At 37.0% G+C, this 26,754-nt stretch overlaps 14 protein-coding genes across 14 annotated transcripts; 7 read left to right on the top strand and 7 right to left on the bottom strand.

The window, feature by feature from the left end:
* Positions 1-528: 528 nt before the first annotated feature.
* Positions 529-879, bottom strand: RHIMIDRAFT_181447 (synaptobrevin; the record flags this gene model as incomplete). Its single annotated transcript, XM_023605791.1, has 2 exons — positions 529-659; positions 708-879. Coding segments are annotated over 2 exons (303 nt in total), but the record flags the coding sequence as incomplete, so codon positions are not given.
* Positions 880-1,303: 424 nt separating this feature from the next.
* RHIMIDRAFT_103533 (PAXNEB-domain-containing protein) lies at positions 1,304-2,718 on the bottom strand. Its single transcript, XM_023605147.1, has 4 exons — positions 2,264-2,718; positions 1,901-2,208; positions 1,684-1,850; positions 1,304-1,622 (listed from the first exon to the last, which is right to left on the bottom strand). Exons 1-3 carry the CDS (start codon positions 2,685-2,687, stop codon positions 1,734-1,736), a joined length of 849 nt encoding a protein of 282 aa, XP_023468309.1. The 5' UTR covers positions 2,688-2,718; the 3' UTR covers positions 1,304-1,622; positions 1,684-1,733.
* A 1,931-nt stretch (positions 2,719-4,649) lies between these two features.
* RHIMIDRAFT_199538 (uncharacterized protein) lies at positions 4,650-6,613 on the top strand (the record flags this gene model as incomplete). The annotated part of the gene is made up of 2 exons (XM_023606384.1): positions 4,650-5,236; positions 5,296-6,613. Coding segments are annotated over 2 exons (1,905 nt in total), but the record flags the coding sequence as incomplete, so codon positions are not given.
* A 153-nt stretch (positions 6,614-6,766) lies between these two features.
* RHIMIDRAFT_235367 (uncharacterized protein) lies at positions 6,767-7,295 on the bottom strand (the record flags this gene model as incomplete). The annotated part of the gene is made up of 3 exons (XM_023608347.1): positions 6,767-6,947; positions 6,996-7,010; positions 7,060-7,295. 3 exons carry the CDS (start codon positions 7,293-7,295, stop codon positions 6,767-6,769), a joined length of 432 nt encoding a protein of 143 aa, XP_023468307.1.
* Positions 7,296-7,302: 7 nt separating this feature from the next.
* Positions 7,303-8,909, bottom strand: RHIMIDRAFT_275686 (uncharacterized protein). Its single transcript, XM_023612559.1, has 2 exons — positions 7,705-8,909; positions 7,303-7,655 (listed from the first exon to the last, which is right to left on the bottom strand). Exons 1-2 carry the CDS (start codon positions 8,635-8,637, stop codon positions 7,425-7,427), a joined length of 1,164 nt encoding a protein of 387 aa, XP_023468306.1. The 5' UTR covers positions 8,638-8,909; the 3' UTR covers positions 7,303-7,424.
* Positions 8,904-9,543, top strand: RHIMIDRAFT_275684 (uncharacterized protein). The gene has a single exon (XM_023612558.1). It carries the CDS (start codon positions 8,931-8,933, stop codon positions 9,513-9,515), a length of 585 nt encoding a protein of 194 aa, XP_023468305.1. The 5' UTR covers positions 8,904-8,930; the 3' UTR covers positions 9,516-9,543.
* A 545-nt stretch (positions 9,544-10,088) lies between these two features.
* Positions 10,089-11,556, top strand: RHIMIDRAFT_249539 (uncharacterized protein; the record flags this gene model as incomplete). Its single annotated transcript, XM_023610635.1, has 3 exons — positions 10,089-10,345; positions 10,402-10,591; positions 10,645-11,556. 3 exons carry the CDS (start codon positions 10,089-10,091, stop codon positions 11,554-11,556), a joined length of 1,359 nt encoding a protein of 452 aa, XP_023468767.1.
* A 41-nt stretch (positions 11,557-11,597) lies between these two features.
* On the bottom strand, positions 11,598-12,866 carry RHIMIDRAFT_103408 (uncharacterized protein). The gene has a single exon (XM_023605146.1). It carries the CDS (start codon positions 12,853-12,855, stop codon positions 11,638-11,640), a length of 1,218 nt encoding a protein of 405 aa, XP_023468304.1. The 5' UTR covers positions 12,856-12,866; the 3' UTR covers positions 11,598-11,637.
* Positions 12,867-14,006: 1,140 nt separating this feature from the next.
* RHIMIDRAFT_199962 (uncharacterized protein) lies at positions 14,007-14,768 on the top strand (the record flags this gene model as incomplete). Its single annotated transcript, XM_023606423.1, has 4 exons — positions 14,007-14,102; positions 14,158-14,355; positions 14,404-14,538; positions 14,607-14,768. The coding sequence occupies 4 exons, from the start codon at positions 14,007-14,009 to the stop codon at positions 14,766-14,768; spliced, it is 591 nt and encodes a 196-aa protein (XP_023468303.1).
* Positions 14,769-17,076: 2,308 nt separating this feature from the next.
* Positions 17,077-19,556, top strand: RHIMIDRAFT_249536 (sulfate permease; the record flags this gene model as incomplete). Its single annotated transcript, XM_023610634.1, has 5 exons — positions 17,077-17,232; positions 17,289-17,395; positions 17,470-17,540; positions 17,615-18,350; positions 18,413-19,556. The coding sequence occupies 5 exons, from the start codon at positions 17,077-17,079 to the stop codon at positions 19,554-19,556; spliced, it is 2,214 nt and encodes a 737-aa protein (XP_023468302.1).
* Positions 19,557-19,700: 144 nt separating this feature from the next.
* On the bottom strand, positions 19,701-21,493 carry RHIMIDRAFT_249535 (Pkinase-domain-containing protein; the record flags this gene model as incomplete). The annotated part of the gene is made up of 7 exons (XM_023610633.1): positions 19,701-19,744; positions 19,796-20,225; positions 20,248-20,403; positions 20,456-20,565; positions 20,621-20,746; positions 20,806-20,979; positions 21,031-21,493. 7 exons carry the CDS (start codon positions 21,491-21,493, stop codon positions 19,701-19,703), a joined length of 1,503 nt encoding a protein of 500 aa, XP_023468301.1.
* An 887-nt stretch (positions 21,494-22,380) lies between these two features.
* Positions 22,381-22,887, top strand: RHIMIDRAFT_235359 (uncharacterized protein; the record flags this gene model as incomplete). Its single annotated transcript, XM_023608346.1, has 1 exon — positions 22,381-22,887. One exon carries the CDS (start codon positions 22,381-22,383, stop codon positions 22,885-22,887), a length of 507 nt encoding a protein of 168 aa, XP_023468300.1.
* A 100-nt stretch (positions 22,888-22,987) lies between these two features.
* On the bottom strand, positions 22,988-23,774 carry RHIMIDRAFT_235358 (uncharacterized protein; the record flags this gene model as incomplete). The annotated part of the gene is made up of 3 exons (XM_023608345.1): positions 22,988-23,167; positions 23,232-23,371; positions 23,453-23,774. 3 exons carry the CDS (start codon positions 23,772-23,774, stop codon positions 22,988-22,990), a joined length of 642 nt encoding a protein of 213 aa, XP_023468299.1.
* Positions 23,775-24,343: 569 nt separating this feature from the next.
* RHIMIDRAFT_304040 (uncharacterized protein) lies at positions 24,344-24,990 on the top strand (the record flags this gene model as incomplete). Its single annotated transcript, XM_023614437.1, has 1 exon — positions 24,344-24,990. Exon 1 carries the CDS (start codon positions 24,631-24,633, stop codon positions 24,988-24,990), a length of 360 nt encoding a protein of 119 aa, XP_023468298.1. The 5' UTR covers positions 24,344-24,630.
* Positions 24,991-26,754: the final 1,764 nt, after the last annotated feature.

Raw genomic sequence — 26,754 nt, 5'->3', positions numbered from 1 at the left:
TAATAATACAATGCCAACATCTTTATCAAAGAGAAAAGAAAGATATAAATTTATGATGATAGCTTGTTTTAAATAAAGTGGATACAAGTGAATGTTGTTGTTTTTAAGCTATCAAATGGATGCCATTGAAGATTAACTACATATAAAAGATAAACAAAGCGCTCTATGGTCAAGTATGTTTTTAGATTTATCGTTGATTTTTTGCCGAGAAAAAAGAAGAATTCATTCTCTAACGGGACCCTTCCAAACATATTTGTATGTAAAAAAGCTAGTTTAATTATCTTCTTTTTAATGAAAAATATAATAATAAATATATATATATATATAGGATAAGCTATTGGTAGACAAGAAAGAGTCTTACGAGCTGTTGTTGTTATTACGGGTCTATTATTCAATAAATAGATGTTAGTCGCAGCCTTTTTTTTAAAAAAATTTACACATTTACCTGTGTACCAACAATAGAGCCTACACACACAAGAATTTTTTTTAGTAAATGTACAACGATATCATTTTTATAGATACTTTACCAATAATGATGCCCAGAATAACTAAAATAGTTACAGCAATAATAATCTTCCACTTCAAATCCTTCCACCACATTCTCTTTCGAACTTGATTAGCACCGCGTCTAAAATGTCCAGCAGTTGCCTGCAAATCCTCTAATAACATATGAATGCATGTACACAAACAGTTACAAGTTATTTTACCTGTCTTTCCTCGAAGGTCATCCAATCGTTCACCTCTTTGCATCACTTTATCAATATTTTCTTGCATAATACCAACAACCTCATCTACTTGTTGTTGAACTCTGGCTGTCTTGTTATTAGATGCATCTTGTCCTCGCTGTGAATTAGGAATGTAGGGATCATAAGGCTCAGACCTATAAATACATAAGTATAAAATGACCACAACTCTTTTTATTCTTTGCTTACATTTTTATTTATTTATTTATAAAGGGAAAAAAAAAAGAAAGAAAGAAGGAAAGAAAGAGAGAAAAAAGCCGAGCCCATTTTATTTTTCTGTGTTCAGCAGGTTGCATTCAAGCGGCCATCGAATCAGCCTTTTTTTTTAATCTTTTCTCTGTATCTCCTTCTCTCTCTCTCTCTCTCCCTTTCTATTACCAGTTGTCTTTACAGCCCATTTTCTTGTTTATTGTTTACTATCTCTCTTTCTGTATTGTATTTTCTTTACTGATGTTGTATGCATAACCGTGATAACAACATATTTCTATCTCCGATTATGTTATTCAGAGACATAGTTGTTTGCTATTGAGTTATCTTTTACATCTTTTTATTAATTTACACGCACACATATATGTATTTAAAACTCTAATGGATCGGTTTTGCCTGGTGTCGAGCCACATCCAATCTTTCTATTAACCTTTTCTTCCTTTGGAGCTTCCGTACGACGAGTGACAACCCCACCTTCAGGTGGCAAATGGAATGTTTCGATAGTAAATCTCTTACGACGAAGTTTAAATCCTAAATCATTACTGCCTCCTGCTGATAATACGGATAATTTTGTGCTAGGCGGTAAAAGTGAGTTTAAAACGGGTAATTTGTGTACATGGAAAAAGCCATGATAATTTTGTGTATAAGAAGCCTCATTGTGTACAGGATCGCCTACAGTTGAAAAAAAAATTAAGCCATGGGGGGAGTTACATCATGTCGGTTTATAAATTACCTGCAAATGATTCTATCTCAATGACTGCATCTACCATATGTTCAATACGTTTAATAAAATGAGGTGCATCTTCGTATAGACGTGCTGGTATCGTGATCACAGCTGTACCAAATGAAAATCGAAGTAATCCACGAAGGGCATGGAAAAACTTGTAGAGATCCTATACCCTGTTTTAGAACAACTCTATGTAATCTTCCAATATATAAATGTCACTTACATGAGGTGACTTTGATTGCCAACTGGGTGAAGCTAGTGAATGTAAAGCGATTCTCAAGGCATTTCGAGGCGTGTTGGGTGCAACAGGGATAGCCGAACTAAAGTTTCCGTCAAGGACCACTTTACGTATCTGTTCTATTAATGTCTTGTAATCATCTTCGCCTTCATAACCCCATTGTAATATGCTTGTCTTGGCCTGCTCTATCACTTCCTTTGGAACTCTCTTGGTTAAATCGAATTGACTGCAATACGGCTTTGGTTCTTCTGTATTCTTGTCTTGTTGTTCAATCACATGTGTTACAGGTGAAGCTAGCTCCACAAAAAATTAAGCAATGGGAAGATAGACATCACATTATGTTATTACCTGGCTTGGACTTGACGTCGCCTTCAAGTCTTTTTAAATGTGAATATCGCCAAGCAATCTTCATGCGATCACTTTCTCCCTCTGCCTGAGAACCCTTGACGTCTTCATCATCTTCCTTTTCTGAATTAGATAACCACATCAACGTCTTGACCATCTCTTCTGGGTCCTCATCGCGTGAAGCAATAGTACAATGATGTCCAGAGGCAATACCTTGGGCGATAAAGTATTTCAAGAGTAGTTGAGCATAGGTTGTGGCACGATCTTCTTTAATCAGCATAATCGTACCCACCGGTTGTCCACCGCCTAGAATGTCGTCCAAGGAAGGGACACCGGTTGATATCAATAACTGCCCATTGTAAGCACTTAGACGTGATCCTGGAGGTAATTTGGGTTGCTGCTCTGCGTTGCGTTTCTTGAAACTCATTTCTTAGAAAAAAAAAAAAAAAAAAAGAGCCTGTATTTGGAAAATGCAGTCATTTCAGAATTTGATGTGGTGTAAAAAAATTGTGTCCAAAAAGGGTTGTCACTAAAGTGTTCCACATTTGATGAACATTGAAGTGATAGTTTCTTAATCTTTTTCTCTCTTTCTTCTTCTTGCTTACAGACATTCAAAATGAGCATACAGTGCTTTTTACAGAGATGGACAAGAGCAGGGTTTATAAGCACGGAATTGAGCCTATGAACCTTGTTAATAAGAAGCTGCTCGCTATCAAAACTAAAAGTTCTTATACTCAGTTTCCAATGAATAAGTCTCACAGAAAGACTCGTTGTGAAATACAACTAGCTGCAGATGAAAAGAAACAACGGAGTCGTTGATATAGAGTTTTTTAGTTAACAGCTACAATTCATATTGATACATCTGCCAGTGCTACTGCGATTTTAAATGAATCTGATAATAATACAGAATTTTAAACTATTTGAAGCTATGTTTGTTTACTTTTATCTTTGCTATAAATGAGATAATGCATAAAGATTCAAATTTAATCAATATCTTTTGAGAGCGAAAGAAAAGGATGAAAAGCTTGTAACATCACATTTTGTAACCTTTTGCGTTTTCAAACCACTACGACTAATACCATCTCCTGCTTATATAAATGGGCATACCATGTAGTTTCGGGGACGATAGCTGTTAAGTCATCATGCTTTTGAACAAAAGTGATGCGCTGTACAAGGCTTTTTCCTGCTTTTATTATAGCCGAACTTGACACATAATGAGAATAAGCTGCATAATTGATATATCCGATGAGACAAACAATTTACATTTTGCATTATCCTGTATTAAGGGGGAAATCATCAGGCGAAAACCATACTGACAGAAGCATTTCTTGATTTTATCAAAGAGTTTAACGGGACATATAGCCTGAATAAAAGTTGTCAAACGAGTCTACTTGAATATCAGTCTTGGTCTTCAATATTGTATAATGACTGCCCTCTGCAATAATGAAGACTTAAATAACATCCCGAGGCTGGTCATATAATTAAACGATGCGTTCCAATATTGATAAATGTGCTTAGAAGAAGTGGCTGTCGCTCGATGCTATCACAAGTTAATTAACTATTTTGGTGATGACTCAAAAATTGACTAGTGACAATTTCTTTATCTCTTTTCCTTCCACCTTTACTCCCCCTTTTTTTAAGGGGACTACCGGAGACAGCGGAACGGACATCCGGCACTGATTCCTTATCTTCCCTTGAGGAGGTAACTTGCCCGAAGTCCCCCTTCCTTTTTTAACAATTGAACAAGATTGAATTCCTTGCAGATAATATATGAGTTAAATGATAAATAAACTATACATTGCTCAGCCTTTCATTTTTTCTTTTTATTTTTTTTTGTAAAATGGGCTCAAGTGATAAAAGCCTCTCTTTATTAAAATAGCTACGGACTGCATCACAGTACAAAAGATTGGGTCGGCCCAACTGCCCGCAAAAAAAATGACACAACATCGAATTTACCTAAATAGTCACTTGTAGCATAACTATCCAATCAGCTAATAGATTTAATTCGGTAAAATGCTACCCGAGTATCACTACGGATTTTAAAAAGACATTAGACCCTACTTCCCTCGTTTCTTTTTTTTTTTCCCCTTATTGTTTGTGTAATGACTAGAAACAATTCACATCTCTTAGACACAGTCGACTTAATACTCCTAGGCACTATTGGCCTTGGTACTGTTGCCTGGTTTGCTAGACACCAAATCACAAACAGACTGTTTAAATCAAGTAGTAATGGTGCTCAAAAGCCAGAAACCAAACAAGAAGCACCTAAAAAGGAACGTAACTTTGTAAAAGTGATGCAACAACAGGTAAAGAACAAAAAAAAAGAAAGCAAAACAGCCCCTTCTAAGCTTATTGCCAGGGTCGTCGAGTGATCTTCTTTTACGGTTCACAAACAGGAACAGCTGAAGATTTCGCATCTCGTCTCGCAAAGGAGTGTACACAGAAATATGGCGTGAGCTCCATGACGGCTGATATCGAACAGTTCGATTTGAGCTACCTTGATTCAGTTCCCGAAGATTGTTTGGTCTTTTTTGTCATGGCTACTTACGGTGAAGGTGAACCGACAGATAACGCTGTTGACTTTTGGGAGCTCTTGTCGGATGAAGCACCTACGTTCTCTCAAGATGAAGGTGACGAGCAACCATTGAAGAATCTTCGATACGTTGCCTTTGGTCTCGGCAATAAGACCTACGAACATTATAACGAAGTGATCAGAAAAGTCGATCAAAGATTACTGCAGTTGGGTGCAAAGAGAATCGGTCAGCGTGGAGAAGGTGATGATGATGGCACGCTTGAAGAGGATTTCTTGGCTTGGCAAGAAGAGATGTGGCCTGTGTTTTGTGAGGCCCTGGGTGTGGATGAAAGTAACGCTTCGTCTGGACCAAGACAGGAGACATTCAAGGTAGATGAATTGAGTGTCTATGATCAAGCAAAGGTATATCTTGGTGAAATTGGTGAATGGCTTAAAGAAGGATCGTAAGTGTATACATGTGTGTATATGTGTGTTTAGGTCAATTCATCTTTGTTCTATATAGAACTGCCATCTATGACGCTAAGCGTCCCTATAGTGCACCCATTACGTCAAAGGACCTCTTTAAAGGAGGCGATAGACACTGTCTTCATATTGAAATTGATATTTCTGGCACTAACTTATCCTATCAGACCGGTGATCATGTTGCCATCTGGCCAACCAACAATGAAGTCGAAGTGAAGCGTCTTGCCAGACTCTTAGGCTTACAAGACAAGTTAGATACGGTCATCCATGTCGAAGCCTTGGACCCGGCTGCATCCAAGAAACACCCATTCCCTGTACCTACGACCTACCGTGCCGTCTTTCGTCACTACCTTGACATCTGTGCAGCCGTTCCTCGTCAGGTGTTGATGTCATTGATTGAATACGCACCCACAGAGCAATCGAAGGAAGCACTTCGCAAACTGGCTACGGATAAGGATGAATATCGCATTCGAGTTGGCGATGTCACTCGTAATTTGGGTGAGGTACTCCAAATGTTGGCCGAACAGGAGTCTTTACCCTTAGAAGGCGCATTCTCCTCTGTACCATTCGATCTCGTGATTGAAAGTATCTCTCGTCTTCAACCTCGTTACTATTCCATCTCTTCCTCATCAAAAGAAAGCCCCAAGACGATTGCTGTCACAGCTGTTACGCTTCAGTATACCCCAGAGCACGGATCACCACGTACGGTCTATGGTGTGAATACAAACTATCTCTGGCGCTTACACGAAGCTATCAACGGATTGACCCCTGATACCGGCATTCCGGAATACTTCTTGCCCGGACCTCGTGATTCTTTGTTCAATCATGACACCAAGATGGCCCGTGTGCCTGTTCATGTTCGTCGATCTCAATTCAAGCTGCCTAGAAACCCCACGGTACCTGTGATCATGGTCGGACCTGGTACGGGTGTTGCTCCCTTCCGTGGATTTGTTCGAGAGCGTGTGCTTCAAAAGAAAGAAAACAAGCCAGTAGGACCTACGATCTTGTTCTTTGGATGCAGAAATAGAGCAGAAGATTTCCTTTACCAAGAAGAATGGCCTGAACTGTTTAAAGTCTTGGGTGAGCCCTCTCGTCTGATCACAGCATTCTCTCGAGAAACCGAAAAGAAGGTCTATGTTCAACACCGCTTGATGGAACACGGCCAGGAAATGTGGGCCTTGCTTGAGAAAGGAGCCTACATTTATGTCTGTGGTGATGCCAAAAACATGGCTCGTGACGTGAATCAGACCTTTGTACGTTTTGCACAAGAGTTTGGTGGAATGAACGAAACCAAGGCACTGGATTATGTAAAGAATTTGAGAAGCACAGGTAGATACCAAGAAGATGTTTGGAGCTAAATGCTTTCATACTCTTGCCTTCATTCTATATTTTATTTAAAAAGACATTTATATGCACACATACGTATACATTTCCCCCTACTCTTCTCCCCTTGCTTAATATAATGCATAATTGTACTAGAATATACAAAAAATTAAAAGAAAGAAAAAGGCCTATTTAAGCTTTTTCTCCATCTCTAGAAATGCCTTCATGGTTGGATCCATTATTTCCATATCGTCTTGTTCTGATTCTAATTCTTTCGGCACTTGTTCTCCTGCGTCTTTAAATCTTTGTATCAGGCTTTCCTTTCTATGTCTATAATCGTCTATGTCTTCTTGATAAATATCCCATACACTATATAGGATGATAAGTACTTGTGTATTTTTCATTTTCTTCTATTACCAGTGAGCGCAGCCACTATACCAAAAAAAGGATGAATAATTAGAAACTGTTCATGTCAATTTACCTCATGCAGCAATTCGTAGGTTGTTCAGGTCTTTCAGGCACTTCCAGCGGCACTCCCTTTAGATACACAAACTGTTTCGGTCGACTCGGCATAGGCGGTTCTTCTATGATTTCTATAGGTATCGGTATAGGTGTCCTCGGCCTATTGCTGCTGGGTTGTTCTAGTATACGATCCCAGTATCCACGATAATTAGGTATTCTTTTATAATGAATTGAACGAATGAATCTAATGGACATGCAAAGAAAAAAGAAAAAAGAAAAAAAAAAATCTATATAAAAGACAGACACACTATAAAAGTGTATATATAACACAATAACGGGCAAGTGTTCCTTTAGAATAATTCTCTGTTTTATATTAAATAACTGCTATGTATTTCTACGTGGCATGGGTATATCTTGTTCTGATATGCTTGTGCTTCTTTCTGCTTTCCCTAGAAAGAATCCATCTTGTGCAAATGTACTAGAATTATTCCATAGTTTGGCTACTTCTGCCGTAATTCTTGTAACGTACAAGCAGCCTTGCTTTACTGTCCGTGGCCAAACAAAGTCTTCTTCTTTGGATATAGACCGAATCAAGGTCATAAGACTGACCATAGCCTATATTTATAATGTTACTAAATACAAGAAAATGAGAACAATGACTTGCCTTCAAGTAGATACTCGTATCTTCCCAAAACTTTCTATTTTGCTGTTTATTTAAAAAGTATTCGTCCTTGTTGATACGTGAATCTATACTTTTATCGAGCTTATGGGCAAGGTCAGTCACGTACTGTGCTTGACGCAGCAATTCTTTCAGCTTTCGCTCCAGACTGGGGATGACCGATGAATTGAGTGTCTCTTCAATAGATTGCCGTAGTGTGTTTAGGACATGGAATGATCCTGTTACCGCATTTTTCAAACAGGTATAGAGTTGTTTATTATCTCCATAAGGAGAACAAAGTGGTGACACAAATGGTGAATGTGCCTCACTATCTGATCTATTCCTAGATAAGTTTGCTTTATTTGGCACTATGCTTAATGGGTCTATGGTCAAGTATGGACTAATGATCTGCCAAGCTTCTTTGATGTCTACGGTTGCACTGTATAGGTGAATCAACAGGTGGCGTGAAAATTTAGAATCCAGACCTTGGACAATGATAGAGAGTCTGGTCGTGAGTATATAACATAGCTCCTTGAGTGCAGATATGCATTGTGCTGTTGATTGTATGAGATTATGCACTGTTTCTTTATCGTCTTCTATCAAGTCTAAAATCTGACCGAGTCTTTCCGTAGCCGCCTTTGCTTTTGTCAAGATAGGCGTGAATGTAGCCTGTAAGCTATCATTATCTGTATAGCTTATGCATCTACCTACTGCCCGTTTTAGAGAAGTGGTTGTAAATAGAATGTTTTGTGAAGTATCGATAATGCTGCCCTTTATGGTTGTTGTTGTCTGTTTGGAGGGCTTTTCAAACAATGATGTGTCTGAATCACCATGTCTAAAGCTGTCAGAACGACTGGACAGTGACACATTCAGCGTAGGCGGCACTGGACTTGTCGTTGTAGGCCGCTGTTGTAAATGTTTTTGTTTTTGCATTTGCATTCTTTTTCACTTACGAAAAGAGAAAAAAAAAAAAAAAAGAAACCAGAATAGGAAATGAAGATTTGTATAGCAGCTGTACTATAGACACTCCCTTAAAAACACACTTTAGTCCATACGTCATTTAAAAAGACATCAGGCACATCTTTATTCTTTTCCACCAGCTTAGTTGAACCTTTCTTTCAACAAAAAAAAAAAGACATGCATCAGTTTAGGATAAATAGAGAAAAAGCAATAGCAAGAAAAAAGCAGTCTTTTGTGAAATTCTTTTTTTTTTCTTTTTTTTTTTAATACAAATGTCAAAAGAAAGTCGATTCTTAAAAGTATATAAAAATGCAGATCATCAAATTGAAGATCAAAGTGCAGAAGATCCCTTTCCAGCTTATCTTGAGGGTGTAGATACGTCACTGGCCCCTTTTTGTCCCACTTCAGCCGAGCGTGTACTAAAAGCGTTGAGTATGGCTCAAGTGGGGCCTAGAGACGTACTTGTAGACTTAGGTTCTGGTGATGGAAGATTTGTTACTGCTGCCATATCCGAATTTCATGTTTCACGGGCAGTGGGTATAGAATCAGATAAAACCCTCGTTGATACATCTTATGAATTGTCCAACCATGTGTTGAGTGAAGAAGAAAAGCAGAGAATAACATTTATCGCAGGTGATCTATTAGACTTGGCCATTGTACGAGATACCCCGTGGACAGTGATCGTGCTCTTTCTCTTGCCTGATCACACTGATAAATTTGCCAACTTTTTACTGCAACATTATAGACAAGGAGCGAAAATTATCAGTCTAGTTTTCAATTTAAATGAAATACCCGAACTGAATTTAATTAGTAAAGATGAACAAGATGGGATTTATATTTATGGAAAAGAACAGTAAAGAAAACAATATTGATTTTCTCTCTCTCGTGCTTAAAATCCTATTTTGTGCGTATCAAAACTAAAAAAAAAAAAAAAAATAACAACTCTCTTTTTTTTCTTTCTTTTCTTTTTTTTTTATTGATGACACGTAGAAAATCAGTTCAATTGTTGGTCAAGAAGTTATCTATATTATCCAATAATCATCATGAAAAAAAACTTGTCCAAGAACAATGTCAAAAAGAACCCTGTCGAGAATATCCACAGACAGATATCTTGAGTAGTTTTCCTATAGAAATTACCTTGAGAATACTTTCATTCTTATCCTTTCAAGACTTGGTCAAAGTTCAACTGGTACACAAAAAGATAAAAATAGGTTATTCTTATCCCAAAAAAAGCAAGTAACCCAATACTATAGACTTGTCGACTTTGGCATCGTTTGACTCAAGATAGTTCTCTATGGAAAAGCCGGTTTCAAGATTTGAATGCACGATGTACCGACATTTATGCGCATAACCCAGCCAAATTAGTAGAGACTTGTTCTTTATCATGGCATAAACGATATTGTCAGGCCATTACTTTGACTAACTGGAGAATGGGTGCAGCACAAAGAGTGATCAAGATCAACAAAGATGATGATAGCAGTAGAGTGCTCTCTGTTAAACTAAGAGATCATTTGTTAGTCACCCTGACAGAGAATAATGTGGTAAAGCTTTACGAGTATACATCAGACAGTGGATTTGTATTCAAACTACAATGGTACTTTGGTGATCCATCATCAACTCAAAATATCGTAGAATGCGTTGATGTGTTGCCTCATATTTATATCCTAGTGATTGCTCAAAGAGGATCGTAAGTTTACAGATAATTTGCTATACAACAAAAAAACTCTAAACTATAAAGACTAGAAGGTGCATGTTTTTTGATATAAACAAAGGATCAAATCATGATCCAATTCAAGTGCTCAAAGGTGGAAGTCATCCTTGGTTCATTCCTGATTCAATCGCTGTCAATCAAGACTATTTTGCTGTTGCTGGTAGGAAACCATCGGCAGTGTTTATATGGAATTGGCGAAAAGGGATCAGATTATCGAGCAGGGTAAGTATTGGCTGTTGTTGTATACACAATGTTGATTTTAACAATGTATCTAGGCATTTGATAATCAGCCTCATCATGTATTTTTATCAGGTGATAACCTCATCACCTTCAGCACAGATGGATTACTGCACATCTTTGATATATTTGACTGCACCAAGTATACAGCAGCTACACACTATATGAGCCCCTGTAGTATACCCTGTGTCGAGTACGATAGCTCTCTTAATGTTGTAATAGCCCCTCACGCTTCTCGTCGCATTCATCATTATCAATGGGACCCATCTATTCGACAAGAGCAAGACAGCATCAAGTTTGCACCATCCGTCTCAGTTCCTCTGGCTTCATCTCGTAAAAGATTCTCCACAGCTTTCATTCACTTACTAGGCATTAAAACAACAACAAGTGACCATCAGAACCTGAAGTTATCCTCATCCAAATCAGCCAATACATCCAACTCGAAAAAGTCCTCGCATAAATTGACAAGTATTCGAAGACATTCGTCTTATAACGATTACGGATACGCATGTCAGATGAAAACAGATCAATATATCAGACAGCTGAGCAAAACGAAGCAACAAGAAGAAGAACAAGTATGTTTGCCAAATTTTGATCAAGGGCCCAAACTCATACACTCAATTCGTACGACACCCCTAGGCCCTGCTGCCACTGAAATAGTCAGCGTAGCCATTCATCAGGATAGGATTGCTACTGTCAACAGGCAGGGTGATATCGCTCTCTATGCTCTAAACGGTACGACGGCAGCGAGAGTAAGCAGTGCTTTGTGTATGAATGATACACACCAAACATGGATGGAGGATAATAGCCAACATGGCAGAGAGGATGATGATTTATCAGATGGTTACGATTTTGTTAGATCAAGATTAGCTATGGGAACAATGGGACTTATCTATGGAGGCAAAGGCGGATCTTTGTGGTGGCTAGACTTTAGCTGTAGAGCAATGTAAAAATATAGAATTATACCATGTCAATAAAATAAAATACCACACATACACACATGAATATAGTAAACTCCTATTGTTAATGATTTATTGCTGCATGGTTTCCTTTCTTACTTTAATCAGCTTTTCAAGTGTTTTAATGATTCCTTTTCTGGCTGTATCATTGGCTGTGATGTGATGATATTTCATAAATGTGTTGACGATATCTGTAGGTTCTGAATCTTCATAGACACATAGCTTGATATTCATGCCAGCAGCAAGTTGAATCGTTATATTGAACCAAACTGGTTTATCAAAAAGAGTGAGTTCTTTTTCAACTACTTGTTTCGTGGTATCTTTTTCAACAGTCATTTTACTGTGATGATCGACTTTCAAAGGATCAACCGAATGGTTGGTATCAAGGCTCGGGGCTGCAGATATATTGGCTGTCATGGGCTGTTTTTGTAGCAAGTTTGAAGAAGTGCTGGATGTATGGTTTATGGTATTATTGTGTGAGATGGGCTTATGTAAAGTAAACTCTTGTGCGTGTATATTCCATTTTGTTTTATCCATATTAAACTCTCGTGCATGTATATTCCATTTTGTTTTATCCACAGTAACATTAGACGACTTGTTGCCATTGGCACACCCTGCTTGTTTAAATGATGCTGGAGCTGTAGATTGACTGATAGGTTTGGATTCTGGCAGGACCGAAGAAGGAAACCCCCATACATTAGTATCAGTAGTAGAAGACGTTTCGTGATCATTTTTTGTATCATTATTGGTACCACGAGGAATATTTGGTTGTTGTTGTTGTTCTTTATAATTTAAATTGATAGCTCGATGCTCTTGCCAATTATGTTTTGTGGACACAGGTGGATTAGATGGTGTCAGTTGTGATTTATCTAACCAAAATGGTGTATAAGTCAAATGCGTTACATTTCCCCACTTTGATCCACTTGTTGAAATTATAGGTTCTGTCTTTATACTGGTCGTAGGCGCTTTTACTTTTTTCCCTCTCTTTTTCTTTTTATTACTATTCTTGCCTTGACCAGGCGGTGGATTTCTAAGTCGTTGTGACAAGACCTCTGCTTCTGATATCGGCGTATAATTAGATCCTTTTCGATGAAGATTTCCTGTTCCTACTCCACCTGGCTTTAGCCTGACAGAGGTATCTACAAGTGAATTCCAGTTGGAGGGTGCTGCAGTTCCCCAGCTTGTTACTTGAATTGGTTCGTACTCGTCGTTTTCAGTTTCAGTAAATTCATCACTATATTCTGAATTTGGCATGCTTTGAAATGTTGTCTTTATAGTAAAACTTGACATTTCAGAGGGGGAAAGAGAGAATACCAAGACGTGACAGCAAATTTTAAAGTAACAATTGCGACACGTAAAAAATGGGTTGTTGTTGACATAAACAAGGTTGTTTTTTTTTGTTTTTTTTCGCTTTCACTCAAAATAAAATGCAACTTGGCTAAAGGTTTCATTAACAATGTATAGTCCTGAATGCTTTGTCAGCAAACATGTATCGCAACTATTTCTAGTTACTGTTCAGAGAGGCGGTGGTAGAAGTGTGAGCTATCCGTTTTCGATTTGGTGGTAAAATCGACAATAACTTATTGATAATGAATAATGTCTGGATATGCACTGTTTAGAATGTACTTGTCCTAGTTTTTTTTTTAAAAAATGCATGACCTACACACACGCTTTACTATTTTCAAGTATCTCCCACGTTTTTAAGAAAGCTTGGCATTAAGATGAGCCCTTTGTACCTGACAACTCTTTCTTTGAAGAATACAGTAGCCAAGTCTAGACAAGTATGAAGGTAACGTATATACACGTATGAGGATACGGTTATACTAAAGGCAAATGGGTTCAACAATAACAAAGATGACGACAAGTTCAAAAGCAAAAGGTAAGACTGGCTATAACAATTAATCCGATCTATGCATCAGATACGGCAGCTAAATGGTGGATCATGACAAAAGCAGTCCTTGATTATGAAGAAAACATTTCCTTGATCCTGCCTGTGTTCAAGAGTGTATGTCATATCTGATCAAAAAGAGTTAACTACAAACCATGCCTATAATGCCTTTATCAAGACAAGAAACAAAGCTTCACTATTATAAGCAATGCCTTTATATAAAGAAGAACTGTTTAATAAAACTACAAGAGCTCTTGATGAAAGTAGCACTTAAGAATAACCAAAGTTATCGTATGAGGTTATATTTGCTTTAAGACCTTGCTGAGATTCAAAATGAATACACATAAATCACTGCAGCTTGAAGCGGCTTACTTGATTTGGGTATACTTGAGGTGCCACTTTAGATATTCATTTTCTTGCTTTTTTCTTCTCTCTCCTCCCCCCCCCCTTTTTTTTTTTTTCTTCTTCTTATTCCTTTTTTTTTTATCCCCTTTTCTTATCTCTTTTCTTTTCTTCTTTTTAATATAAAAGAACATAATTTATAACAATGACTATGAATGATATCAGAGCAAAGCTTGTAATTGTTGGTGATGGTGCCTGTGGTAAGACTTGTCTGTTGATTGTATTTGCAAGAGGAACCTTTCCTGAAGTAAGTGATACACTAAGGAAACAAAAAAAAGGAGCATCTACTTATATTCATACAGGCATATATTCCTACTGTATTTGAAAGTTACGTAGCAGATATAGAAGTAGATGGTAAAAATGTTGAGTTAGCATTATGGGATACAGCTGGTCAAGAAGATTACGATCGTTTACGTCCATTGTCCTATCCTGATTCTCATGTCATCCTTGTCTGTTTCTCTATTGATTCCCCTGATACATTGGACAATGTCCAAGAAAAGGTAAACTATTGACCTTGTGTTCTTTTTTTTCTCACCCCTTATTTACAGTGGATATCTGAAGTACTACATTTTTGTCCAGGAATTCCGTTCTTGTTGATTGGTACAAAGAAGGACTTGAGAGATGATCCTGCAAAGATTGAAGAATTGAGAAAGACTAACCAAAAACCAGTAACAACAGATGAGGTAAAAAGGAAATAAATAAATTATATATAGCGACAAAGGCAAACAAAAATGGATAATTTTATTCTTAGGGCAGGGATGTTGCACGAAAGATTGGTGCTCATATGTACATTGAAACCTCGGCAAAGACAGGTGAAGGCGTGCAGGAAACATTTCAACAAGCAGCAAGAGCTGCCTTGAATATTCGAAAAGCCACTGGAAAAAAAGGAAAAGGAAAGTGTGTTGTTTTGTAAAGAGTTGACACAAGATAAATATTTACAATAAATCAAGAACTGGCTTTTATTTTATTATTTCTGTCTATAATCCTTTGAGTAACAATTCCAAACATTCGAATCCTAAATAGAGTTATACATTTAACCTGTTTCTCAAAAGCAAAGCTCTGTCTTTAACACCATAGACATTGCATGACATTATTCGCAAACAACGGCAACACGGAAAAGTAAAGAAATCATATTCATGTTGGAGAGATCAACAAATAGATGCTTATATTCCCTTCTACTTCTTTTTGATAATTCTTATCCAAAATAATACATGTGAAAAGAAAGATGAGGCTCAATTTGTACTAGGCGATTTCTGCAATTGTTTATACACTAATTTGGAATATTAAACTTTGTCCGCTTCATATGACCTACTTTAATTGACCCTGTTTCTTAAAGCCAATTGAGTGTCTACATTATCCATTAGTAACGCCTCTCTTTTGGTATATGTCAAGCCTATGAAGTAGTTAAATATTTACGGTTTGATTGAAATAAAGTATCGTTCAAGCCGTGACCACAAAACTCTCCATATTCTAAGGCTCACCCATTGATCTACATATTGGCTTGTGTGCCTTTGATGATAACAAACACCTCGCTTTGTTCTGTAGCATTGGAAACGTACAGTTTTATCACGTGAATACGGACAGTGTAACAGTTGCTCAGACGAATCAATAGATAAAGTGAATTCATTTGATGTACGTCAAGCACGCCTAAAGTATGTACGTATAATTTATCGCTCTTATCTAAAGCTCAACAGGCTATCTCGCCTTTTTTGCAGCTGGCTACAGAGGTTTGTATGCAAGGTGGCTATTTGCATTAAACAGCTTCAATTTTTCAATACATCATTGTATTTATCCCTTAATATTTGCAACATTTGGTCTTTATGTTGCATGTGCTTTTGAAAATTAATAAAGAAAAAAAAGGGGTTCGTTATGCATGTGTATGCTCTGTAAGAGAGCAAAAAATAACTCTCAGAGCATTTTAACCTTGAGTCATTGAATGCTTTCAAGCAAACAGTCAAACAACTTGAATAAGGGGAATAATGATATAGGATCAATGGACATCAATAACACTTTTTCATTACTTGTCCATATCATCCATCGTAACCTTCAAGAAATAATGTCAAGCTGTAGTTCATTTACTTGTATCTGCGTAGTGACATGTATTTTCTTCCCTTGGCCAGTGACTGTAAGTGTTTCAAGTTGCATTCAATGGCATCAGGTGCATCCAAGATTATTCTATATCTTTCTGTATAATAAGCACTTCAGAGAACTCCTTCCTCCCATGATCATAATTCTATTTCATACTGATATGGAGGATCATGTCCTCTTACGCATCTAGTCAAGGGTCATGTCTTGGGGACGGGAATGACAGTGATTTAGGAAAAAGACATATATGTAAAGGTAATATGGTCAACACTTAAAAAAAATCATAAAGTATGCCGAATGATTGTATCACGTAACGTGCATATGGTTTTTATAGTCTTCGCATCTCTTTTTCTTTGTTCCTGCGTATATAAATAATATCGCAGAAAGTATATAGAATGCATTATCGCACAAACGTTTACCCATTAGCAGCATGTATCATAGTCACTTGATAGTGTGTGGTGCTAGTTGTTATTTTTATACGCATTATACTAGATCTATTTGCAGGTATCTATGACGTTCTATAGAATAAAACGGCAACTCATTTGGTGTGGTTATTGTCGTAAAAAAAAAAAAATACAACAACAATAAAGTAATCCTGAATAAGAGAGAGGGGATAAAGAGACTGTACATTTGTATTTTTTGGGAAACACATCAAGCAAACGAGAAAATACGGATGAGATAACATCATGGAAAGATAAAGAAAGCAACAAGTGATGGTAGAAAAAACCGACTATAAACACTAGTTCAAACAAAAGCATTTGAAATATATGCAAGATGACAGCCAATGTGTGTGTGTGAGAGAGATGGCTGTGTTTGAGGGGAAAATCGGGTTTTATGGTCTATGATCAATAATAGTCCTGTATTTATAGCGAAATTCGCTGTCCATTGTCATCGATGTATCAAAATCCCTCATCATTAAAGAAAACAGCGGATTGAAGCGTCATTAGATATAAAATAAGGGTGCATTCTCCCCTGGATTCCTCCTTTTTTTTTCTTATTTTTTTTAAATTAAGACAGTTTACTTCTTTAGTATAACCCTTTGACGCATACATCAAATATCTTTATAGACATCTATTGCTCTCTCTTGAAAACTGTTTCAATTTTATTGTAGACGATCAACATTGAATAATATTATCATGGCTGCACCAAACGATCCCATTGTAATCGATTACGCGAAGCCGACATTGAAAGAACGAACCGCAATTATGTTTCATCAATTACCTAAAGCAACAAGCAACTATTTGATTAGTCTAGTTCCTATCGTACAATGGATACATCAGTATAGACTATCAGTGAGTTTGTTTTTCTTCTTGAAAGTGCAGATTAGAATATTAATACGCATATGTAGTGGCTAGTTCAAGATATGATTGCAGGTATTACCGTAGGCATGCTTATTGTTCCTCAAGGCATTGCTTATGCCAAGATTGCAAACCTTGACCCACAATACGGATTATAGTAAATAAAAAAGAAACTCATAAAAGAGAAAAAAAAAAAAAAAAAAAACTGATCAATTGATATGCTTAATTTAGTACTTCTTTTGTGGGGGTTTCTTTGTACTGTTTTTTCGGCACATCCAAGGATATTAGTATAGGACCGATTAGTAAGTTACAATAATAGATGCGCGCCACATACACATACAATTTTCTAACAACGTAATGTATTTTTCATGTGCAGCGATAGTGTCACTACTAGTCGGCCAAGCCGTTCAACAAGTAACAGCGATACATCCCGAAATAACCGGCCCTGAGGTAGCCGTGACATTATCGCTTTTTGCAGGAGTCATTACACTACTCATCAGCCTTACTCGGTTGGGTATCCTTGTCGAACTTATTCCAGAGCCTGTTATTGCAGGCTACATGACTGGTTCAGCTATAACCATCTCGTTTGGCCAGTGGCCTAAAGTGTTTGGCATCGAACGAGTTGACTCACGAGATGCAGACTACATAATACTATACGAATTTTTCAAAAACATTAATACGACTAAACTTGACGCTGCATTTGGTATTACTGCGTTGGTCATACTGTATGGTATCAAGTTTAGCAGCTCACGACTTTCAAAGCGGTTTCCTAAACTCAGCAAGCCTATCTTTCTGCTAAATATCATGCGAAGTGGCTTGATTGTCATCTTTGGTACTGTGATCTCCTATTTGGTGAATAGACAACATAGGGGCCATCCTCTGATAAGCATCATTAAGGATGTGCCTGCAGGATTTGATGCCATGGCCATTCCCAGCCTTAACATCACTGTCCTCAAAGATGCAAGTGTTACTCTACCGCCCATTGTCCTCATTCTTATTCTGGAACACATCTCCATTGCCAAAGCCTTTAGTCGAACCAACAATTACACGATCGATCCAAATCAAGAGATCTTTGCCATTGGTCTAAGTAATCTTGTAGGCTCGTTCTTTGGGTAACATTGTATGAAATCATATGTATTCTATATGACTGACTTTTTATGTGTATATATCATAGTGCATATCCGAGCACAGGCGCATTCAGTCGAACCGCCGTTATGGCACGCTCTGGTGTTAAGACGCCCATCGCGGGCGTATTTTCTGGCGCCATTGTTGTCCTTGCTCTATACGCGCTGACTCCAGCATTTTACTATATTCCTGAATCTATCCTTGCTGCTGTCGTCATCCATGCCGTACTTGACCTCATGGCCGGCCCCAAGTTTCTCAAGTCGCTCTGGCGGTCCAGTATGATCGAATTCATCCTCTTTTTAATCACTGTTGTCATTGCATGCTTTGTTGATATCGAAACAGCCATCTATGTATCAGTCGGTCTGTATCTCTTCCTTCTTTTCTTAAAATTAGCACGACCCCATGTTATCTCCATTTCCCGTGTCAAATTGAATGGTATCCATGATCGCAAGGCTCCCCTCTGCTTTGATGTTGAATCTCCTTTGACAAACAAATCATTAACAACGCTCTTAAATGAATCTTCCTTGCCAAAAGAAGCAGAGACACAGTGCATCTACATTGATGATCAAGACATGCATTTCAAGGACCGGGTTGAAGTTCTCCCTGAAGGCATCCTGATCATCAAACCGACACAATCGATTCTGTACCTAAATGCAAACTGGGTCACAGAACGCATTCTGGATATTGTCAAATTGCACACAAGACCCAACAACGAGATAGTGACCACAGATTCGGACGAGCGGCCGTGGAATGAGGTCACATCAAAGAATACCATGAGTTCTGATACATCAAGGCCATGTCTCGAGGTCGTCCTCTTCGATTTTTCTTCGGTCTATCGTATTGACTTTACTGCGCTACACGCTTTGATCTCTCTTAAGCTTGCAATGGAAAAATATGCCGGGACCGACATTGAATGGCATTTTTGCTCCATTGCCAACCCGGAAGTCAGACAGCTACTGCTTCAATCCAACTTTGGACAGTTACCGCCTCTTCAAGGAGAAAGTGCTCTTACGGTGGCATCTGGCAGCATGGAATTGGACAAAGAGATGTCGACATGCGAACAATATAAAGCGACACATGTACGAGATAGATTGATACCTGTAGATAAATATCCAGCCTTCCATTGGGATATTCCATCGGCTGTTTGTTCAATTAGCAAAAGAAGACAACATCAAAAAAAGATTAATCATTAGTTAAGTTTACTATTGCACTAAGCCTATTAGTAATTTATAATACTGTTACATATTAATAATAAAAGAAATGGATTGGTATGAAATTATAATAACGAAAAAAGAGAAAAGAGAGAGAGGGTATGCTTGTAATTGAGGAATTAAAAGTTAATCTGTTTCTGTATCAGAGTCACCATCATGGTAGAGTGTTACTATATTCAGAGTGAGTACATCGTCAAATATTAGGTATATTTTACACTTACGTGAATCAAACTTTTCAAAAGGATTGGTTTTTTCTACTGTGCTGATCATTTTTAACCCATCTACTTCTAAATCAAGACTAATGCTTTCTTGCATCTTTCTAAAGTTAATGGCGTCTATTCCGTTTGGCTTTTGAACTGCAGGCTTGATAGGTGGCGTCATGTTTCTTAATAGCGCAAAGTTGATGTTTTTGAAAAACGAATGCTGTTTAACATCTGCCGCGCCTGCGCGGGATCCAAGCCGATGATTATCATCTTTGCACAAAAGTTTACGAATCAAACTCTTTGCATTGCTTGATATGCTTCCACTGTAGGGCGCAGGCTGATGAGGGAAATGAACATCCATATGTAAGACTCTAGAAAAGGTGTCATTGCGACCCGACCCTTTGAAGGGGGTTGTACCATACTGTAAGATAGTCAATATCATCTCTCTCTACTTTTGTTATTTGTATTACCAGCATTTCATAAATCAAGATACCTAATGTCCACCAATCAACAGCGCTAGAGTGGCCACAGCCTTTGATGACTTCAGGTGCAATATACTCTTCAGTGCCAACAAAGCTATTTGTACGTAGACCCATGACACAGTTTTTAGTGTTGATCACAGGTGGCTGTTATAAAGATGTCAATATAGGGTTCATTGGTAAAATATAGTCTATTAACCTGATTGGGTGATTTAGATAAGACGACACCAGGGCGACCAGGAGGAGTAGATCCTTTACTTAGGTCAAAATCAGTCAACATAATATGTCCACTTTGATGTAGTAAGATATCTAGATATAAGAGAGTGAGTATCCAGTGGCAATGATCCCAACTGTCTGCTATTACTTTCAGGTTTCAAATCTCTATAGATATGGCCTTGGAGGTGGAGGTATTCTAAAGCTGCAGTAACTTCAGCTGCATAAAACTTGGCTCCTTCTTCGCTTAGACACTTTCCTGGTCTTAATTGTAATGCTATAAAGACATAAACAAGATGAGACACTGCTCCTTTTGTGAGGCATACAAGCATGTACCTCGAAAGAATTCTCCGCCCATACAATATTCCATGACAAAATAAAGGTAATCTTGACTCTGGAAGCAGTGATACAGTGTGACAATAAAGGGATGGTTGGAAGTCATCAAGATCTCTTGTTCTGCTAAAGCACGTTTAATCTTGTTTCTTTTAATCATTTCCTTCTTTGATAAAACTAGGGAGTTTGTTATTATTTTTCACCCATAAATAATGAAAAACTTTTTACCTTTCATTGCAAATAGTTTATCTGTCCCCTTTTGTCTGACCATGTATACTTTACCAACATCTCCTTTTCCCAGCATCCTCACCTTGACAAAGCTGGCTGGTCCCACTTGAAGTTGTTTTATTTTTATACTAGCGGTCGAATAAGTCCTTCTGCATACTTTTTTTCGCTCCGTCTGATCTTGTTTTTGCTGAAGTTGGATTTTATAAATATCTTCCTTTGCGTTGGGAGCAGAGGCCACTCTACGAATCGCTTTGTTGTTGTTGGGTCTAAACGCTGTTGTACTAAACCAGGAGTTTGATTTTGGAGTCTTTTCAGGCTTCGATACTTGGAAATTGTCTGGTACGGTAAATGCAGTGGAAGTATCACTGTGAACACTATTGTTGCTATGGCAACTCAGCTTATAGTGAGTTGGAGGTGGGGGAGAGATGCAGGTGTCAGTGTCAGATGAATAAACAATAGACATTTGTTTGCAATCAATAAAAAGGGAAAAAGGACCAAAAACTGTAGCTCTACAAAACCAATTTGCAGCGGGTGTTTAAAAAATTATTTGTGTATCCCTGACGAGAGTCGAGGCACTCTCCTTTGTACAGTCAAACCTATGGAATTTGGCGTTTTCTCAAAAATAAATGGCTGAATTAGATCAGCTACACCATAACAAATTGATCCCTACTAAACACCCCCATGGTCAAAAGCTTCTTGTATGGTTAAAGCAATTCATTTAACCTTTCATCGATAATCCTACTCTTTAATTTTCGTTTACATTTTTTACCCTTGTACCCATAAAGGGTTTTTTCGCTACCACTCACTTCCAAACGGATTGAACGGGTCCGGGTGGATGTTTATTTTATTATTTTATTTTTGCGCTCATTTGGACTATCAATAAAATATCATGTTTAAACAAAATAAATGGCGGGATTAGAAAAGTAAATGTCATCAGTTTAAATTGTTTTTGTCAATTTTGATTAAAACAATTGTTGGAACTAGCCTAACTAAAATTGACGGGAAGATTGCGCTTAATTGTCGCATATCTCACCTGTTTTTGTCCCTCATAGAATTATAACATAATGTTGAATACTTTTTTTTTTATAAAGATGAATAGGAAAACATTTTTTAATGAAGAAGGAGAATAAGTTTACGATCCGATGGAGGATGTTTTAACACATGTCGATGATGTCAACATAGTTCTTGAAACAATGACTAGTCGACAAACTTACTTGAGCATTAAGCGCCCCGAAAAAATTGTTTGAAGGCTCCTCAGTTAGAAAGCAGTAGAAGCCTAGTAAGTTGAAGCCATCAGTGAAGTTGCGCAGCAATTACAGCGACTTCACCAGAGAAACATTTATATACCGTATGCTCGAAAGTCCTCAAGAGCGTGGAATAGTAGCCAAGTTTGCAAAAGACTTAAATATTAATTACTGCACTGCGTTGATATGGTGGAAGTATTACGAAGGGGCAGAAGAGGTTGCGTATAAAAAGTTTGAAGAAAACAATGGTCCGAAAAGCTCATTTACAACCGAGCATAACGAGTATATAAAAGAGCAGCTTGATAATGGCCCCCAGTTGTATTCAGACGACATAATAAATAGTTTGACTAAGCGATTTGAAGTCTTTACTATATCAAAGCCGCAACTTAATAACCACTTACGAAACATAATGCTCATCACTGTGAAAAAACCGATGTTTGAACCTGAAATCAGAAACTCAGTGGGAAACCTACAGACGATATTCGAGTGGTTTATGGAATGGAAAGATTCTGATCTGGATTTTATTTTCATTGGTGAAGCCGGGTTTCATACTAATATGAGAAATAATTGGGCTAGATCAAAAAGCGGCAGCGACCAAAGCGTAATTCAATAATTCTCAACAAAGAAAATACTTGGAATTCAGACGATTTGTTTTTTTTAACAAGTTAAAAAAAAAAACTATAAATTGGTATCAGTTACTTTATTATTTTACATCAATAATTATTCTTCATGCTGACGAGCAGTAGTTGGCCGCTTTGAAGTAAAAAAAAGGTATGTGGGGAGGGGCTTCGACTGTTGGTAGGGGTGATATTAAACTGCTCATCATAGAAATGGTCTCGGCGATGTTTGGAAATCTTGACCTTTAATTTCTTAGTCATGTCAACATAATGAGCCTAAAATATTAAATATTAAATCAATCATATCTACTCCAGGAACATGGTAAACTATCTAATTAACCTTAAATTGTATAAGTGATGCGACTGTGTCAGAAAAATCTTCAAATTCACATTTATCTTGAGGGAGGAATAGTTTGCATGTTTCTTTTACAACCACCGCCTTGTCTATCATCTTCATACAATAACTATAACCAAGCAATCCTAAAAAAGAAAGTAAAAAGAGAAAATGGATGTTGAGATATCTAAATAAATGTGAAATTGTATTCAAACTATTATTTGTACCCTTCCAATCCATTCCTAAAATTATAGTATTATCATCGTCCAAATGTTCCCTCAACTCATGAAGTATGCAATTGTTGACACGAAGATTCTTAATAAATTGCTTCATAATAACAGCTCTTGATGAAGCCATCGATTTCCATTCGGCAGAGCAAAGAACAATATCGTCATATACGAGCATCAAGTCTAATTTCCTTCCGCGTACATTTGTAGGCTTTTTGAGTGTGAAACATTGTTCATTAATTTTTCGAGCGTTTTTAGAGGTATCACATCCCTTTTCACCGCTAAATATCATAAATCGAGAGTTAATACTATTATATCCCATAGGGAATTCCGGGCCATATGCACACTTACATGACTATTTTGATATTCGTGTCTCGGAATAAAATACTTAAAATGTGATATGCTGGAAAGAAGCATTGTAATTCGGAATAGGTTTTGTTGATATTCTTTAGTTCGGTCAAATTTACAACCCTATGTAGTTAATGATCAAAGTGAAAAAAAAAAAATTAGAATATACCCTTGAAAAACAATTCCCGTCACGGTTTGAACCCTCAAGACAGCGCAGACTTTGGCATTGTTGTATTCAGCTTTAGTATTATTGAAAAAGGCTATTAAGTCGATGACTTGCGAATTAGATTCTTCATTAAGAAGAGCTGAATATTATTATAATAAGTTTGTGTGAGAGTTTGCTTGAGTAGAGAATCTATGGCTGCTATCTATATTATTATCGTCACTGACATTATTTATGCTTATATTAATATTGTTATACTAGTAGCTACTATAGTTGTTATTATAAGTTATTCTTATCAGATGCGATAGAGGAATGTAAAGTAGAATGTATGCTCTACTGTAAGATTATACTCGAGTTATTATAATGATTATCTTATCAAACACGTCAGAGAGGTTTATTATTGGTAGTCTTACAGAAAAATCGTTAGTTTTGTCAAGCTTATTAACTTTTTTTGCTTTTTTTCTTCTGTGCTTTTCTGCTAAGGTGTTTAATGGATTGATTTACTTTATTTACTCATATCTTTTTACCTGTGTCTGACTCTCCTCGACCTTCGATATTCAAATGATTGGCTGACCCAAAGATTTGGTGACCATAAATCGTATTGTTTTTTATTTCATACAGTCGTTCCAACGCCAAAGCTCAGGCCATCTTGGTATCCTTATCAACAATGACTACTATCAGTAGAGAGCGTGCAATATGCATGTTCTACCATCTAGATTATGACAAGACTAAAGCCAGTGAACTACTCAATGCTATTGAAAAACTAGATTTCGAAATTTGTTATAAAGATGATCCCTGTAAACCATTTCTGCTATATACAAATTCCATAAAAGCAGATCCGTATAATTATCTTACTTATCAAAAGATAACTGAAGCTCCTGAAAAAAACAATCAAAGTGAAGTTAAAACGAAAAAAATTGGTAAAGTTTTAGTCAATCAAGCTCAGCTCATAAATTTTCTGAACACTGTATTAATACTTTCATTTATAAATGCAAACAAACAAATAAAGAAAATGAGGATAGTCTGAATTGAGCTTTCCCCTTTGTTGCTAATGACAAAAATGCCATATAAAGTACTTTGGGTGACTTGGCTATAGATCACGGGGAGAGAAAGAGAGAGAGAATATCTTCAACATTTCTTCTTCCTCCGCTCATGATCAGAGAAAAAAGGGGGGGTTGAGAAATTACATCTTATTGTGAACGAACTTCCCCTGTGCTTGATAGCAAAATGGGGAGGAATAGCAGTAAATTGTAGCCAAGGTGAAAGGGCAAACAATGTCAGGGTAATTGCCTAAAAAGACAAATTATTATATTTGTGCCCTATTCACCATAGTTGAAAAAATGGTGTATAAAACATATAAATCTCCTTTTATTGTATTGCCATGACGTGAATGTTAATTTTAGATGCTGGTTTTAAAAAGCTGCAGATGTGATGAAAAGCGATTTACTTGCACCTTTTTCAGAAAGTATTCGTACATTTTTGGAAAAAATTGGCAAACACTGGTGCTCTCAAAAATGCACTCAAAAATAGGCTAATGCTACGGGCGCTTCCTTGGGGCGCTACATGTGACATTGCTTTACAGCTTCACATAACCCAATTCTCTGCCTAGCCTAAGGTTGTCCAGTTCATTCTTTCTGATATCAAACACAATGCCATCATAATTACACGCGATTGATCTTGGTTCTTTGCTGTCAAACTGACAACATAAAGTTAAAATACATCAATAGCAACATTTCTTTTTTATCTCTTTCTTCTTGAAAAGAAACAATCCAGGATGGTAACTTCATAAATTCTTGTTTAGCTTGTCGCTATGCATTGAATAGTTTTGTTGGACTTCATCATAAGTGGTGAATAGAGGTGGCGCCCGTAGCATTGGTCAAACTTCTGGTGTATTTTTCTGGTGCATTTTTGAGTGCACCAAATGCTTGCCTTTTTTATTAAACATAAACTATCTATTTTGGATATAGAAAAAAGAGATGATTTTTTTTTGAAGGTTACTGATAAAACAGTGTGTCTTCATATCCTCTTGATTGATTGAATACCTTCAATTGAACCGAAAACTGATAAGTCATCAACAGTAATAAAACACAGCAAGTATTTGAATTATTTAAGCTTCTAATAACCTGAGGCTGAGACAGCATTCTCATAAATGTTTGAGCAAATGCCGTGATAAAGAGTGACTTTAATGCACTTTCTCTGATGTTGCCATACCTACTATATAAATACTTCATCTTACCATATGTGGTCACTTTATGTTTATATTTGAATTATACACAAATGAACGGCTTCTACTTGTTGATGATTTTATGCTCAATCGTTTATCATAGAATGATGCTGTGTACACTTTTTTTTTTTTTCAGAAACCGTTAGCCAAAACTTGGTTACTTTAAATAAAAAATGGGCGAGACTGATTATACAGCTTAGGCCTTATGTCACTCTGATTAGTTGTTCAAAGTCATTATCCACCATTGGACTACAAAGATCCCATTCGTCTACTGACAAGCATGAAAGTTGTATGACTTGATGAAAAAATAAATCAACTCCGTTAGCCGTGGTATTAGATCAAGCCACAGGTACAAAGTGACTTGTAGTTGATTAAATTTTTTTGCCCTTGAAAAGTTTATAAAGACAAGTAAATCTTTTTTTTATTCTTTTCTTTTCTTCATTTAAGAACAAGTTGGTAAGTTGACACATGACCCACAGAATGTGTGAATGTGAAATGATGATTGTATAAAATGGGAATCTCTCTGAAAAAGAATGAAAGAGAACATTTATATATTTATTACTGAAA

This window comes from Rhizopus microsporus (assembly GCF_002708625.1).
Source record: "Rhizopus microsporus ATCC 52813 unplaced genomic scaffold scaffold_4, whole genome shotgun sequence".
NCBI lineage: Eukaryota > Fungi > Mucoromycota > Mucoromycetes > Mucorales > Rhizopodaceae > Rhizopus > Rhizopus microsporus.
This window is presented reverse-complemented; position numbering and strand designations above follow the sequence as displayed.